The sequence below is a fragment of the Helicoverpa armigera genome, chromosome 12 (genome assembly GCF_030705265.1).
Source record: "Helicoverpa armigera isolate CAAS_96S chromosome 12, ASM3070526v1, whole genome shotgun sequence".
Classification (NCBI taxonomy): Eukaryota; Metazoa; Arthropoda; class Insecta; order Lepidoptera; family Noctuidae; genus Helicoverpa; species Helicoverpa armigera.
The window spans coordinates 9,406,122-9,420,675 of record NC_087131.1 but is presented as its reverse complement, the minus strand read 5'-3'; the positions used below and the strand labels follow the sequence as shown (position 1 = coordinate 9,420,675).

Below are 14,554 nucleotides of genomic sequence, written 5' to 3'. Positions count from 1 at the left end.
AAACGGGAAGCAGTTATCTCGGGACTCATTTGAAACCGCGGAAGCTAGCTTAAAAACAAAATAGAGTAGGTATTCGGATAGGTCCAGGCAGAGTCCCAGGTTCTGAAGTAGAGTAAAATGCGCAAAACCAGAATAGAAAAGAAAAATAGTTTGGTCGGAACCACAAACAGAATCAATTAAACCACTTTTTAATAAATAAGAAATTTCACAGAATCTTTGAGTACTTACCTATTTATTAAAAATACTGCTCTTTTAAGCATGCTAAAGCTTGCTTTATTACCTACAGTTATCAGCATAGAGGTTACCAGAATGGATTAACGCCGCACCGCGCCGATTGCTGTGCAAGTTTTATTCATTTTCCAGCCTGGTCAGATTTAACATCAATACTCTTTCCTAAGATTTTCTTAATCCAAACAAAACTTTTAATGACAAAATGATGACAAGAATAATGCACAATCGTTTTTGTTTTTAATGGCTTTTGACTGTCAATTTTGATAGTTTGTTTTTAAGTTTTTATGATATATTTACAATTTTATTTAATAGTTTAATATGGCTAAGTTTTTATTTAGTACGATTAATCTACAATGCTCGTTATAAAAATATAATGTAATCCATCAAATGCCTGAAGAGATATTCGTCATATGAGAGCATGGATTTGCATAGATTGCGAGTGGTGGAGTTCGATACGTTAGTAAGTGAACAAAAAGGCGATAATAAGTATATTCCTGAACTTGAAGAACCTGTAGAAGAAGACTGTAAAAAAAGCGCCGTTGATAATACAGACGAAACAAATGAAACTGATAGCACCATAAAAGGCTTGGCTGAAGCCAATAGTCCTACCGAACCATCGAAATTATGTCAAGGTGATGTCAAGAACTCGCCAAGCACGTCCAAAAAATATATTGGTGTTACCAATATCCCGATAGTCGCAACCGCAAATTGTGCAGGAGACACATTAAGCCCTCTAAGAATAACATCGAATAAATATAAGCGTGAACAAAATAAACAATCGGGGACACCAATCAAGTTTCTAGGTAACAGATTAAGCAGACCAAGAACATCAAAAAAAAATCTTGGTTCCTATCTGGGTCTGCCAGGTACATCTAAACAATGTGCTGTTGACAGCACAAGTGTGCCTGGAACATCAAAAAATTCAAGTTCTTCCATCAGTCGTAAATCAAAAAGCGAAATATTTAAAATTCCTTCAAAATGTAAGTCCCCTTATTCACGGCTTGTATGTACCTAATATGTTGTTAGCTTGTGTTTAGTTAGAAAAGTAATTGCCATTATGCTAGAATAATAATTATCATGAACGTCATTTTAAAAAGGGAACTATATTTTTTGTCACCAAAATTTATATTTGTCATCAAGTTGTATCACCTAATAAATAGATCTATCGCCACGAAATATTTTCGTTCTCAGATAAACAAAGAGTGTTCCCAGGTATGAATTACCAAATTATTGTTAATATAATGTGTAAAATATGAGATGGATTACCAATAAAATTGAAGTGCATTACATGAATATAAACTTCTTTCTTATAATAATAGTTTTATTACTTAAATAATAGCTTGGTGCTCAGAATGGTAGATCTGTCACCAAATAAATCGATTAATCGATCCCTGACCGCGACTCCTTTTTATTTGTTATTTTGTCACCAATACAGTAGTTACATTTTATTTCGTTCAGTTATTAAAATCATGTATTCGTTACCAATTTAATACATCAGTTTATAATTTTAATGAAAATATGTTCAAAGGGAAGAGCAAGGGAAGGCAGACAAATTGGCGCGTTTCGGTCCTCAAAGAATGGGTTGTAGGTTGGTTGTACGATGCGCGGCGCGGGCAGTGAGATGCAAGATTACGTTCATTGTTGTGGGTTCATTTTATTAGCCCTCCACCGGAAGCAAAAAAATTACTTATTGGCCAGAAAAGAAAAAGGGGCGCCCTTCAACCAGCGCTGATTATTCAGTGATTGATATTTTTAACAATAAATATTGATGATTTTGACTTTAATTGTTGTAAATAAAATATTCAGCTAGAAATTCAATTTAAATATATTTATACTACCTGTGGAAATTAAGACCCTTGGGGGAGGCACATGTCCAGTTAAGTAGTAGACTCTTTTGGTTGAAAGGATGATGACGACCACCCTACATTTTTAGACCTTCATGAAATTTTCTAGTGAAATAGTATATGATTTATTGGTGATCTCTTTAAATTAGTTTGCTTAAATACTATTAGGACAAACCTATTATAATACATACAAAACCATTTATTTGGTACTTGACCCCATATCTCCATGATTTTCGGTAAATTATTGTGGAATTGATTTTATATTGTTTGGTGATACATTTTGGTGACAAATCTACTATTTTGAGGGCAAACCCTATTATTTAAGAAACACAAAATGAATTAAATTGGTAACAGCTTAAATCATACCCTTTTAAAAACGTGCATAATACATTGAACATTGAAGTGTGTAAGAGCACGCAATTTTCTCAAAAAGTTCTAATAACTGGTAAGTTCATCTGGATATTTGCGCTGAAAGTCAATCGGTGATGTCAAGATGGTGAGCGACGAGATATACACCCTAACTAGGATAAGTTAGGTTAGGTTTTTTTTTGTAAACCATCCAAAACTAGAAGTCAAGAGTAGAGGGGCTGGGGGTCTAGAAAAGGCATTTTAGGCGGTAAAAAGTACTGGGCATCGTACATTGGTTCCTTTTTGTTGCCCGAAAAAGAAATAGATAAAAAGCATAATTTTCTTAGCATGATTTTATTTTGCCTTTTTTGCTATTGTTTTCGCTCCTCTGTCCGTCCGTCCGTCTGTCTGCCACCAGGCTGTATCTCATGAACCGTGATAGTTAGAAAGTTGAAATTTTCGCAGATGATGTGTTTTTGTTGCCGCTATAACAACAGACTGAAAACTAGAATAAAATAAATATTATTTTTTTGCTCATTTTCTAAATATTGGTACGGAACCCTACGTGAGCCATTCCGACTCGCACTTTGCCAGTTTTTTTTATTTTGAGGAGCTTTGAGATAATATAAATTTTATGTAGTTGGAATGAGAGAAAAAAAACTAGCGAACTTGGGAACCTCCTTCTTTTTTTGAAGTCAGTTAATGAATACTGACAAATGAGGCTGATATATACGTTTGAAAAAGAGTTAAAATTCAAAAACAATACAACATGCCATTTTGTACGTACTTCTGCTACCTACTCAATATGAAAGAATTAGTTAATTATGTAGGTCCTGGTGAGGTAATACCTATTGTAGTGTATGGATATAAAACATTTATCCATCATTTATATTTTTCCAGATAAATGGAAAAACCGTGAACACAAATATAATTTGAGTGTTGTTGATATAACGAAACAGTTCCATGAAAGTGCACACACGCGGCAGAAGAGACGACCCCTTAATTTGTTCAACAGAAAATCTAGGTGTGATCAACATGTAGGAGCTGTACACGCAAAGAACGAAGAAGTCAATTTTGTGTTTGTGCGTGATACTCCTAGTTTTATTAAGTACTGTAAAAGAAGAGCAGAGAAACATGATAAGGGGAAAAAAAGAAAAAGAGATACCAAATTACCAAGTGACATCTTTGGTTTCCAGAAAAAAACCCGATACTTCGATCCATATCTGTATCAAATGTCTTGTCATCCATTCAAAAAGTTGCGAAAAGGATTTCACCGAAAGCCTAAAGAACCTGTGTGTCTTCCGGACTGTCTTTGTAAGCATCACACAGTGAAAGTACTTAATTCAGGCGGACAAGGCGAGCCGGCATCGTCCCTTTATTATAATATACACAGTCCCCATCTACATAAACCTCACCGCAGGCGTCGCTATGATGAAGACGAATCATTCCAGAGAGACCGTGTTTGGTTTAAGGGCAAGGATGTTACTGTAGGTGTTTCCCCTTCGTCGTTAACTCCGTTAATAAGATGCCGTTGCGATGCCCGTATAGGCCCTAGCAAAGCGGAGGTTGCAAACCTTTCGAGTGCCACCCCCGGGCCGCGCAGCCCAGCCCGCCCGTCCGATACCCCGGGACCCCTCGGTTCTGGCGAAGCTCCGTCAGCACCGTCAAAGCCAAAAGGCAAAGGGAGTAAGACAAAGAAGCCATACCCCCAACACAGCACGCCAAGCCCGAGTACCGCAGGACCTTCTCCGGCATCAACCAAGCGACACCCGGTCGCTCCTATAAAGAAAGGTAAAAAAGTTAAAAAAAAAAATGTCGATGCTTGCAAGGAACGTAAAAAAATAATATCAGATCATTGGAAGAAATTTCTTTCTAAATTTAAAAAAATTAAAAAACTTAAAACAGTGAATAAAAAAGAAACAGGAAAAAAGGCTTTAAAATATATATTTTTTGGACTATTGATTATGGCGTGGTCTCCATGTCTGCTGGCGGTAATTTTGGTATGGGCAATATCGTGTCCTATAAAGATGACAACCTTAGTCAAAGCTGATTATGGTGTATCTTCAAAAAAATCTATCCCATTGATACATTCATTCCTGAATCGATTTCGCAAGAGAGGCACAGAAAGTGAATACCAAAGAATGTGTTTTGAAAATGGTATACCTACTACTAGGAGCTTTATGACTTCAGTAGCAAGTTGGTATGCACGTGCCGTCGGAACTGTTATGAACTCTTTTAATGCCATGATATCTATGCTGAAACTTAAAAACGTTCCAACACGCGCTGCCTCTTCGTTTTTGCCATCCAATCATCCGAACCCGAGGAAGAAGTACACTATGTGCTATGCGGACAATAGAGGATGGATGATGAAACCACCACGACGCAGCAATTCACGGTCTTATGCCAGCACTCGGGTAGTTCAACATATGCGATGCGAATGTAACCCTACTTTTTGGGTCAAAACAGGCCCTAGAAAAAATGACATTAGGAAAAGTACATGTCAAAATATAATTCATGAATGTCCGGTTCATGGAAGTCAATGCATTCCCAATTTTGGAAAGGCTGAGTCTTCGCCAGCAGGTGATGCCGGCCCGGTTACTTGTGGGGATAAATGTACTCGAAAACAGGATTATCGTCCACAACACCAACAGGTAAATATTCCACAGATATATGTTCAATCCACATCCGGTGTAATCCCTAGATCAAATTTTCAAACAGTTAATACTTATCCAATACACACATATCAAAATGGAATAGTGAATAAGCATTTGCCTATAAACCCTCTGAGTCAGCGAAAAAATGGGACTCTGCCATTTGGAGTTAATTTGAAGTGTCCCTGTGGGACGAAATACCCACTTATAACGAATTTGGAAACATATCGATCTCAAAAATTTGGTTTAGCAGGTAAAACACTAAACATGTCGACAAAATACACTCCCAGCTTAATAGTAAAAGGCTTGCACGAGCATCTTACTAAATATTGGAGCAAGCATGAAGCAAGAAATACTGGTAAGAAAACACTTGGTGCTCATAGAATTAATGGATCAACAGAAATTAAAATAAACTCAAAAAAAAATTATTCTAAGGACTGTAAAGCAAATGGATTTAGAGGGCAAACCACAAGTTGTGAACTAAAATTGAAATGTCCTTATTTCAAAAACCGTAAGCCATGTAAAGCTGATAAAAAAAAACATGCTGTGCAAGAAAAACGTTGCATCCACAAAAAGCGTGATCTAACGGATACATATCAGTCTGTACTGGCTAGACAAGCAGATATAAGCAATTATAGATTAAAATATGAACACATGAATCAAAACATTTTAAAACATATTCAAACAAAAAACATACATAAGGCACAACCCGATGTAACTCTGAATTATTCTTATGGAGCTAAACCTGCATCCCCTAATCGTAGTCCGTTTAAATCAGATAAAATTATTTTCCCTAACAAAAATCAAACAATCCCATTTGAAAAGAAAGCAAATCGTAAAACTGAGATTGTTATGAATAGCACTTGCGGAGGCAAACTTGAAAAACACTCTACATATAAATCAGATAAATTTCTGGACCCAACAAAAATACAGACAACTCCATTTAAAATAAAACCGAGCCCTAAAAGATCCCTATCTAGTGGGGCTAAAAACGATTTACCTATGAAAGTTTACACAGGAGAAATAAGTAGGCTTATCCGAGCAACCCAAAACCAATTCTGCAGTAAAATTGACATAGCATTGAATTGCCCTTGTGATAAAAATATTGACCGTAATCACATACAACCAAGCACGTACGACATGACAACAAGTACCAAACGTGATATAGCTTTGAATTGCCCCTGCTGCAAAAATCCTACCGTGACTAACAAAGAAACAATTTGTTTTCAAGAAAAACCGGTTACTTCAGAAAAGGAAACGATTTGCGTGGCATGTTTAATAACACAAGACGTTGCAATTCAAAAACAACCTTTTACTAAAGAAAATGCCTCTCAGTACGTTTGTGATTACCCAGACAAATCAGTAGAAAAGTTTTCTTCTAAGCAAGAGTCGGCCAAGGTTATAACAGATTGTCCACGAGTACCAACGACTTTAGACCATCAAGAAACACAATGTCTTTGCCCACCCACGCTTGAAAGGTCTTGTCAAATTATACAAACTAAGGAATCTTTATCACATAAGAAAGAAGTCACTGTATGCGGTAACCATCAAGAATCACAATGTCTTTATCTACCCTCGCCCGGAACATCGCAACTAATGGTACAAACTGAGCAACCTTCATCACAGAAGAAAGTGGCTCACAGTGCATGTGGGTCCATGCTAATGACTAAACCTGAGGCAAGTAAATCTGCAAAAGATTATGTATCACAATGTGCTAGTACAATTCTGACTAGCATAAGCCAAGAAATTGTGCGAAGTAAGAAATCTGTACCAAGTGATAAAAAAGATAAGCCTGTTGCAAAACAACACTCAAAACAACCACAACCACCATGTCTTTGTTCACCCACGTGTGGTACTTCTCGTCAAATGTTACATGGTAAACGATCTTTGTTTTCGTCTACATTAGGGTTTAAGCTTAAAAAAATAAATAAAAAAACACAATGCGTTTGTAAAACTCCTGTGATAGTAGAAACTTCGTCACTTATCAAAACTGTAGATTGTACAAGTGCGTCCAATAAGTCGCCTGAGGCAAGCTACCAGGCATCCACGAAAACATCTAGAATATCAACACTGGAAGATACACTGGAGAAACATAAAACTGGGCTGAAACCTTTTCACAAAAAACAGCAGGGTTTTTATACAAATTCAAGCGCTTCGTACGAAAGAATAATTCCATTAAAGGAGCGAGAGACTGGTAAAGCAATAGCTGGCTGTTTAAAATTAAAAGAAAGAAAAAAGCCTGGTAAAGCTGAATGCAAAGTTCGCCATCGAAGTCAATCATTGCTTCTATCATCAAACAGCTCCTGTGGGTCTAGAAAACCAAAACTAAAACTCAAAGACAAGATGTTAAGTAGTATCTCAAAGATTGAAAAACAAAAATCATGTTCAAAACAGTTGGCTACTCAAAAACGATCGTTGAAATCAACGAAGCCCTTAAATTGTCCTCGGCGTGCCAAGCAAACGCAAAAGAACCAAATCGAACATTTTAAGGCCTATGTAGTTCAATATCCTTCCAAACAAAGAGTCAGAAAGTTGCAAACTTTGCCTAATTTATATAATACACCGCGTGAAAACAAGTGTGGTTGGGAAACATTATTCACTAACTTATCATTATTAACTAAAAAAGCAACAGGAAAGCGTTGCCAGTGCTGCAGTAATACAAAAACTACGTCCGATGACAATCGTACAATTAAAGGTTCTTCAATCAATCAATCGACCAGTAAAGGGTCATCTAATGAATCATCAATATGCTCTGATCTATCGATCGCATGGGACTGTCCTTGTGCTAAAGAGATACATTGTGATTGTCAAAAAACCACAACGTCTGCTAAGGAAACAGAAAAATCAACTCAAATATCGGGACAGCCTTCATGTGGGCAAGCAAATAAACCGTTACCAACCAAATCGCTTGGCAAGATACGTTGTGAATGTAAAAAAACACAAGTTGGAAAGGTTCATTGTAATTGTAAAAAATTAGAACCATCAAACATAGCGTCTGCTAAGGAATCGTTCGGATTAACGGAAAAATGTTCCTGTGTCGAACAGATTTCTACTGACGAGACAAATTGTGATTGTAAAATAACACCACTGACAAACATAAAGTCTGCTAAAGAAACAGAGAAATCAACTAAAATATCGGAACATCCTTCACGTGAGCAAGCAAATAAACCGTTACCAACCAAAACGTTTGACAAGACAGCTTGTGAATGTAAAGAAACACAAGTTGGAAAAGTTCATTGTAAATGTAAAAAATCACAACCATCAAACATAGCGTCTGCTAAGGAAACAGAGAAATCAACTGAAATATCGGAACATCCTTCACGTGATCAAGCAAATAAACCTTTACCAACAAAACCATTAGCCAAGACTAAAAAAACACAATTTGGAAAGACGCATTGTAAATGTAAAAAATCTCAATTGTCAAATATAGCGTCTGCTGGGGAAACAGAGAAATCAACAAAAATATCGGAACAGCCTTTACATCAGCAAGCAAATAAACCGCTACCATCCAAATCGCTTGGAAAGGCGCATTGTGAATGTACAAAAACACAACTCTCGAACACAACGTCTTGTGATTGTGAACCAAAAGCGGAAGATCTTGTACGCCTGCAGGCATTACCAAATGGCCAATCACAAAAAGAGTTGGTGAAGAAAGTTTCAAGTCTTCGATTAAGAATTGCACCAGACTGCACATGCGCTGAAAAGTTTACTAATGACAAGGATTTGAAACAAAATGCAGTTGATAAACCAAGTGCATCCACTCATAAAATGATTGATTTTAAAGAGCAAAGTAAACCATCGGAACATCTTACAGACCAGCAGGCAATTAAAGCAATATCAACCAAAGGCCAATCCCAAAAGGATGAGCTAGTTCGGGAAGACAAGGATTTGAAACAAAATGCAGTTGATAAACCAAGTGCATCCACTCATAAAATGATTGATTTTAAAGAGCAAAGTAAACCATCGGAACATCTTACACACCAGCAGGCAATTAAAGCAATATCAACCAAAGGCCAATCCCAAAAAGATGAGCTAGTTCGGAAAATTTCAAGTCATCTACTAAAGAGTCCACCGTTAGGGATCGCAGCAGACTGTCCTTGTGGCAAACAGGTTACTAGTGACAAGGATTTAAAAATGAAAATTTCAACTAAGGAGAAAAGTCAAATTTTTAAACCTGATGAGGCAGAACACCCCCGAATTTCCAAATTATCGCAAACGCTTTCGCACGCAGCACAAAAACAAACTCATACTTTAGGTGTACAACCGACTACGAATCCTGATCAGCAAAGTAAGAAGACTCAATCACCACCATTTGGGATAGCTTCTGATTGCGTTTGTGATACTAAAGATCTGAATTTAAAAGCTAGTCTAGGAGCTCAAACTTCGAAGCAACCCATAAACACAAATCAAATGAAGTCTCAAACTTCACAAAAATTAACTCCTGGCATTTATAACTCAAGAATACTTTTAGAGGAAAGTTTTCCGAGTCATCGGATGAAATTTCCACAGCCTTCATACCCAAAACATACTGGTAAGCCATCGGAAAAGCATATTGGGAATCAAATAAATACGAAAATTTCACAAATGAAATCAAAGATCTATCAAATACCATCAAAAATTTCGCTAAATACATTTTCGGCATCAAAGGGTCAGGATACGGGATCAGTTAATAAAGTATTGAGTAAACTCAAAAAGTCTTTAAATATACAGGTTCCAACACCAGAGAATCGTACATCAATAAATTGGAATTCCAAGAACGAGATTTATCTTAATGAACACCCCTCTTTGGGTAGGCAGTTTTCCTCTTGCACGGAAAAAGGAACGCAGTCAAGGTTTCTAGCATTCAATCAGCTAGCAAATATGGAATCGCGTCGTTATGCAAATAAAAATAAAATGAAAGATAAATCGCAGTTAGAAGAGTCATCCTGGCGGGCAAGTGAATTTGCCAAACCATTACGTGTTTACCCAAAACAAGACGCGTTAGTGCACACGGAGTGCAATTGTTCCGTTGAAAGTGTACGCTTTGAGTCAAGTGACCAGAAAAAAAAACGTAAAAAAAATAATAAAGGACAATATTCTTTAGGTTCATGTGGTAAATGCTCAGGTGATCAACCTTCGTCACGCTTACCACCAAGTATAATATCGCGACATTCGAGTAAAGTTAGAGAATTAATTAAGAAATTACGTTCTAGATTAAGTCAGGTAAGTCGTAGGATAAGTCAACAAAAACCTAAGCCCAGAAATCAACCTAATTCTATAAAGCAGTCTCGAAATGTTGGAGTTTCTTCTTCAAAGCTTAGTTATAAACCTATAGATAAATTTAATCGTGATGATATATTACAACACCACAATTTTTCGCAAACTGAGGACCAGCCTTCAAGAACATCAGCATATTCTAGTTTTACGTCATATTTAAGTCACAATTGTCGCTGTCCAATCAGTAGAACTTCGTTTTCCAAACCTGAGAGATCATCTCGACGAAGTCAGAATTCACAAACGTCGAGGTGCCCGTCGTTAGCCTTATACTCAAGTAACAGCATAAACCGAGGTACATATTTCTCCCGGCCAAAGAATAAATCATTATCAAATCATTCGTCTTCCCAAACAACCAGACACATGCGTCAGCCTTTATTTCTACATAAATCACATACAAATTCTACACGTAGTAGGCTGTCAAAAATATCACAGCATTCATTTCACCCATCATATTCAAATGACTGTTGCTGTCAGACTGAGATAAAAACATCTAAAAGAAGTAAATATCACTATATGCGACCTTTAAACTACAAAAATGGTAAACAACGTAAAATTACTGACCATTCATCTTCCGTAATTCAAACAGAGCGTACATGTTCGCAAGAAGGAACTTTCTCGAGTTTAAACAATGGAAACATTCGACACGGAATATCTCAATTTTCATTATCTAGACTTGTAATGCAACAATTGTCTAGTGTTCATCATTCACACCAACGATTGAGGCAACACTCCGTTCCGACACAATATCCCTCTCTTGTGGACACGTCGCCACATAAAAATGAACATATAAAAAGCTTCAAGCAAAATATTCCAAAGCATTATAAAAACCTTAAATCTATATCGAGACCTCCAAATCCTCCGGATACTAAACAAAGAAGTCGATTAAAAACTGACCTGTCTAATAATAATGATTTCCAAAATGATAACAATGATCTGCCACAATTACAAACACAAAATGTTCGAAGCTATCGAAATACGATGACACAATTTTCAACCATCTTTGGTCGATCATCACGAAGACCACAACAAGGATTACCTAGTAAAAAATCAGCACTGACACAATGTCCCTCTCTTGCGAAAGAGTATCGTTCATCATCTGTGGCAAATCAAACCGTCTTCTCGCAGTATAATGCGAGCCAAGAGACTTTGTGGTCCAAACGTTCTTTTTTAAATTATGTTCAATCCAATCTCTTATCGGAAAAAAATAGATTATTACCTGATAAAGTATCAACTAACTCACACGGACATAGGCAAGGAAAAATATCACTTTCAATTCAAACGGCTCCAGTTATTCCGCTATCTGAGCCAATTTCTCATTCGGTTCAAACAACTCCAATTATTCCCGGAAAATGTAAATGTTTGTCTGAAAAATCACATACGCATCACAAATCTGCAGTAGAGAAAGACCCTTCTTCTAAACCATTACCAGTTTTACTTACTTCACGACCTACCCATGATGAACGGTTAAGTGAAAGAAAATCCAAACACGACATGCAAGACTTTACAGGAGCTGTCCAATCCTCGGAATTAGGGCGACATGCTACGAGTAAGCCATTTCAAAGTTCAGAATTTACCCCTGCGCCTGGTAAATCATCAGTCAGTAATAATCCTAAATTCATTGAACCTAGTCAGAAAACTCCTAAGGAACCGCAGAATTTCAGTTCAAAAACAATACAATTAAAAGAAAATCAACAATCTTCATCCAAATTTTCTCAAAAATTAGACGCCAGAACAGATAAACTAAATGAATTACAGAATGATCCAAACGAAACGAATATTATGCCAAGAGCAATGCATACCCCAGATACATCATATCCTATAGTACCAGGCAGCTGCACATGTGCAGCAAAATCAAGATTAGCATCAGAGCATTCAAAGAAAACTGAAACCGATAAATTAAACAAACCTCAACCAATCTCTAGTAAAACAAACTTAGCGCCTAACTTTGAAAAATCCAATTATTTAGATTCTCAAGCATCTCCTAATGATGACAGACTTACAGTACCACAACAGCATTTGAAAGACTCTATGTCTCCGAGCACTTCTCGCAGAGTCACTAAAGAATCTCAGAAATTACAGGGTACTGCTAGTTTGCATCCTAAAAATTCAATGAAACAAATTAGTTCTCTTTCGGGTTCAAAACAGTTTCAAGGACCTCAAACGGGACAGATTCCCGATCATCTTTCAAGTCAAATACCACATAATTTTAAATCCCAGCAATCTAGAGAGCCTCTTTTGACTAGCCCCTTGCCACATTCGTCGCGTAAGAGTTTGAGAGATACTAAAGTACAGCAACCTGATATACCAATTCGTATAATTCCAGGCAATTGTTCTTGTTCAGTGAAAAAATTCGGAAAAGCACAAGAATTAGTAGTCTCTCTGGCGCATCCAGAGAATTTTCTAAAATCTAATTTAGTTTCTGGTGCTTGTACTGGTTCGTCTAATCGGCGACGGTATTCGAAGTTAAATGCATCTAATTATTCATATAATAACATCGATTTGATTACAAAACGACTTTGTAGACGAAATATAATAATACAACGGTCCGAAATACAAAACCCACCAATCCAACAAAATCTGGAAAATCAGCCAGCTCCGTCGGATCTAACAGAGCTGGCTGATACCCAAAGCCAACAAAATGCATCAGAGCCACAAGAACCGCAGAAGCTTAAAAATCCCAAAAATACACCAAAGTCCAATAAGTCACAAAAACTAATTGAAAAAATTTCGCAAGACAAACTAAACCCTACCCAAACTCGTTCACCACCAATAACACGAGATGTTTTACAACGCAACTCGTGTGAATGTTTGCCAGGAGAGGTGTCCCCCGTCAAAATGAATGCCCCTGTAGCCCCACCTCCTGGATTGTTACAGCGTAACGCACCGAGACACGGACGCATTGCTGGTGATGGAGTACGACCACAATATCCAGACTTTAATAAGGTATTAATGCGCTATCCTGGCCAAAATTTTGGACGTAATCGATCAGAACGTATTGCTCCTGCCAAAAATTACCCAGCAGCACCTGGACTTTTTAAGTCTCCAAATCGTGGGAAATGTTACAATAATCCAGCAAATAGATGTGGACCGAAACCATGCACTAATGAGGACGCTCTAAGGCGTGCCTATAAACGCAGACCATTAAGATATGTTCCACCATCTAAACCAGCATCACCATCTAAACAGGTATCCAAATCCAAAGTTTCTCTTCCTAAGCTTCCTAAGCTCAAACAAGCAAAAGAAAAGAAGGAAAAGCCGGAAAAGCCGGAAAAGCAGGAAAAGAAGGAAAAGAAGGAAAAGAAGGAAAAAAAGGAAAAGCCGGAAAAGAAGGAAAAGAAGGAAAAGAAGGTAGTTAAACCAAAAAAGGTTATAAAAAAAAAAGTTAAATCTAATAAAGTCAAAGGTCCATCATTCTTTGTATGTCTTCGAGAATTGGTTCAAAAGGCTGAGAAGGAGGCATGGCCAATTGAAGTTTCATGTCGTCCCATTTGGATACACGCTTTGAAGCATAGACCTTGTTTCTGGATTTATAAGTACTTCCCATCAATCTATCCAACTTTCTTAACTTGTTACAAATTTCAGCGAGATGTATGCCGACTGTTAACGTACTGTTTAGCAATATGTGTATGGTGTCCTGCGATTTTCTGCTATTATATTTGTAGCTCTCTGTTTTGCAAAGTTCTTTGAAGTTAAAATATGTATGTTTATATATTGAATAAATAATAATATTAATAAGGGTTTGTCTTACTATTAAGTAGGTATTACCTACTTCAATCATCCGTCTAACTTTTCTCAACTAAACAACCGTGGGCGACTGCCTATCTGAACTCCTCAGCCGGATACCCGAGCAGCCTGATACCCCCTAGTAGTGCCCGCCAGGATTTAAATTTAAGTTAAAATTAAACTATGTATACATAAGTCATTTTAAGTGTTCTGTAAATATGTATACATTTGTTTATGTTTAACATAAGTTATTAAGTCATCAATATGTAGATTGTTATTTTAGAAGATACATCACAGAAAGAAAAGTCGTGGTGGCCTAGTGGGCAAAGAACCAACCTCTCGAGTATGAGGGCGCGGGTTCGATTCCAGGTCAGGCAAGTACCAATGCAATTTTTCTAAGTTTGTATGTACTTTCTAAGTATATCTTAGACACCAATGACTGTGTTTCGGATGGCACGTTAAACTGTAGGTCCCGGCTGTCATTGAACATCCTTGGCAGTC

At 37.1% G+C, this 14,554-nt stretch overlaps 1 protein-coding gene across 3 annotated transcripts; it reads left to right on the top strand.

Moving 5' to 3' along the window:
• The first annotated feature begins 253 nt into the window (after positions 1-253).
• LOC110383992 (uncharacterized) lies at positions 254-14,065 on the top strand. Of its 3 annotated transcripts, none has more exons than XR_007510759.2 (4): positions 254-1,211; positions 3,324-5,074; positions 5,328-5,432; positions 13,205-13,344. XR_007510759.2 is itself a non-coding variant. In XM_021344993.3 (3 exons), the coding sequence occupies exons 1-3, from the start codon at positions 650-652 to the stop codon at positions 14,015-14,017; spliced, it is 3,126 nt and encodes a 1,041-aa protein (XP_021200668.3). In that variant the 5' UTR covers positions 271-649; the 3' UTR covers positions 14,018-14,065. The 3 variants fall into 3 exon arrangements, 1 of the variants encoding a protein (XP_021200668.3); XR_007510758.2 differs by having other exon boundaries at positions 5,325-5,432; XM_021344993.3 differs by lacking the exon at positions 5,328-5,432 and having other exon boundaries at positions 271-1,211; positions 13,205-14,065.
• The last annotated feature ends 489 nt before the right edge of the window (positions 14,066-14,554 follow it).

Bases quoted from the DNA above. Each gene is read 5' to 3' on its own strand.
- LOC110383992 (XM_021344993.3), top strand. From the start codon at position 650: ATGGATTTGCATAGATTGCGAGTGGTGGAGTTCGATACGTTAGTAAGT. The intron at 1,212-3,323 runs GTAAGTCCCCTT...ATATTTTTCCAG, and splicing joins ATTTAAAATTCCTTCAAAAT to ATAAATGGAAAAACCGTGAA. The intron at 5,075-13,204 runs GTAAATATTCCA...GGATTGTTACAG, and splicing joins ATCGTCCACAACACCAACAG to CGTAACGCACCGAGACACGG.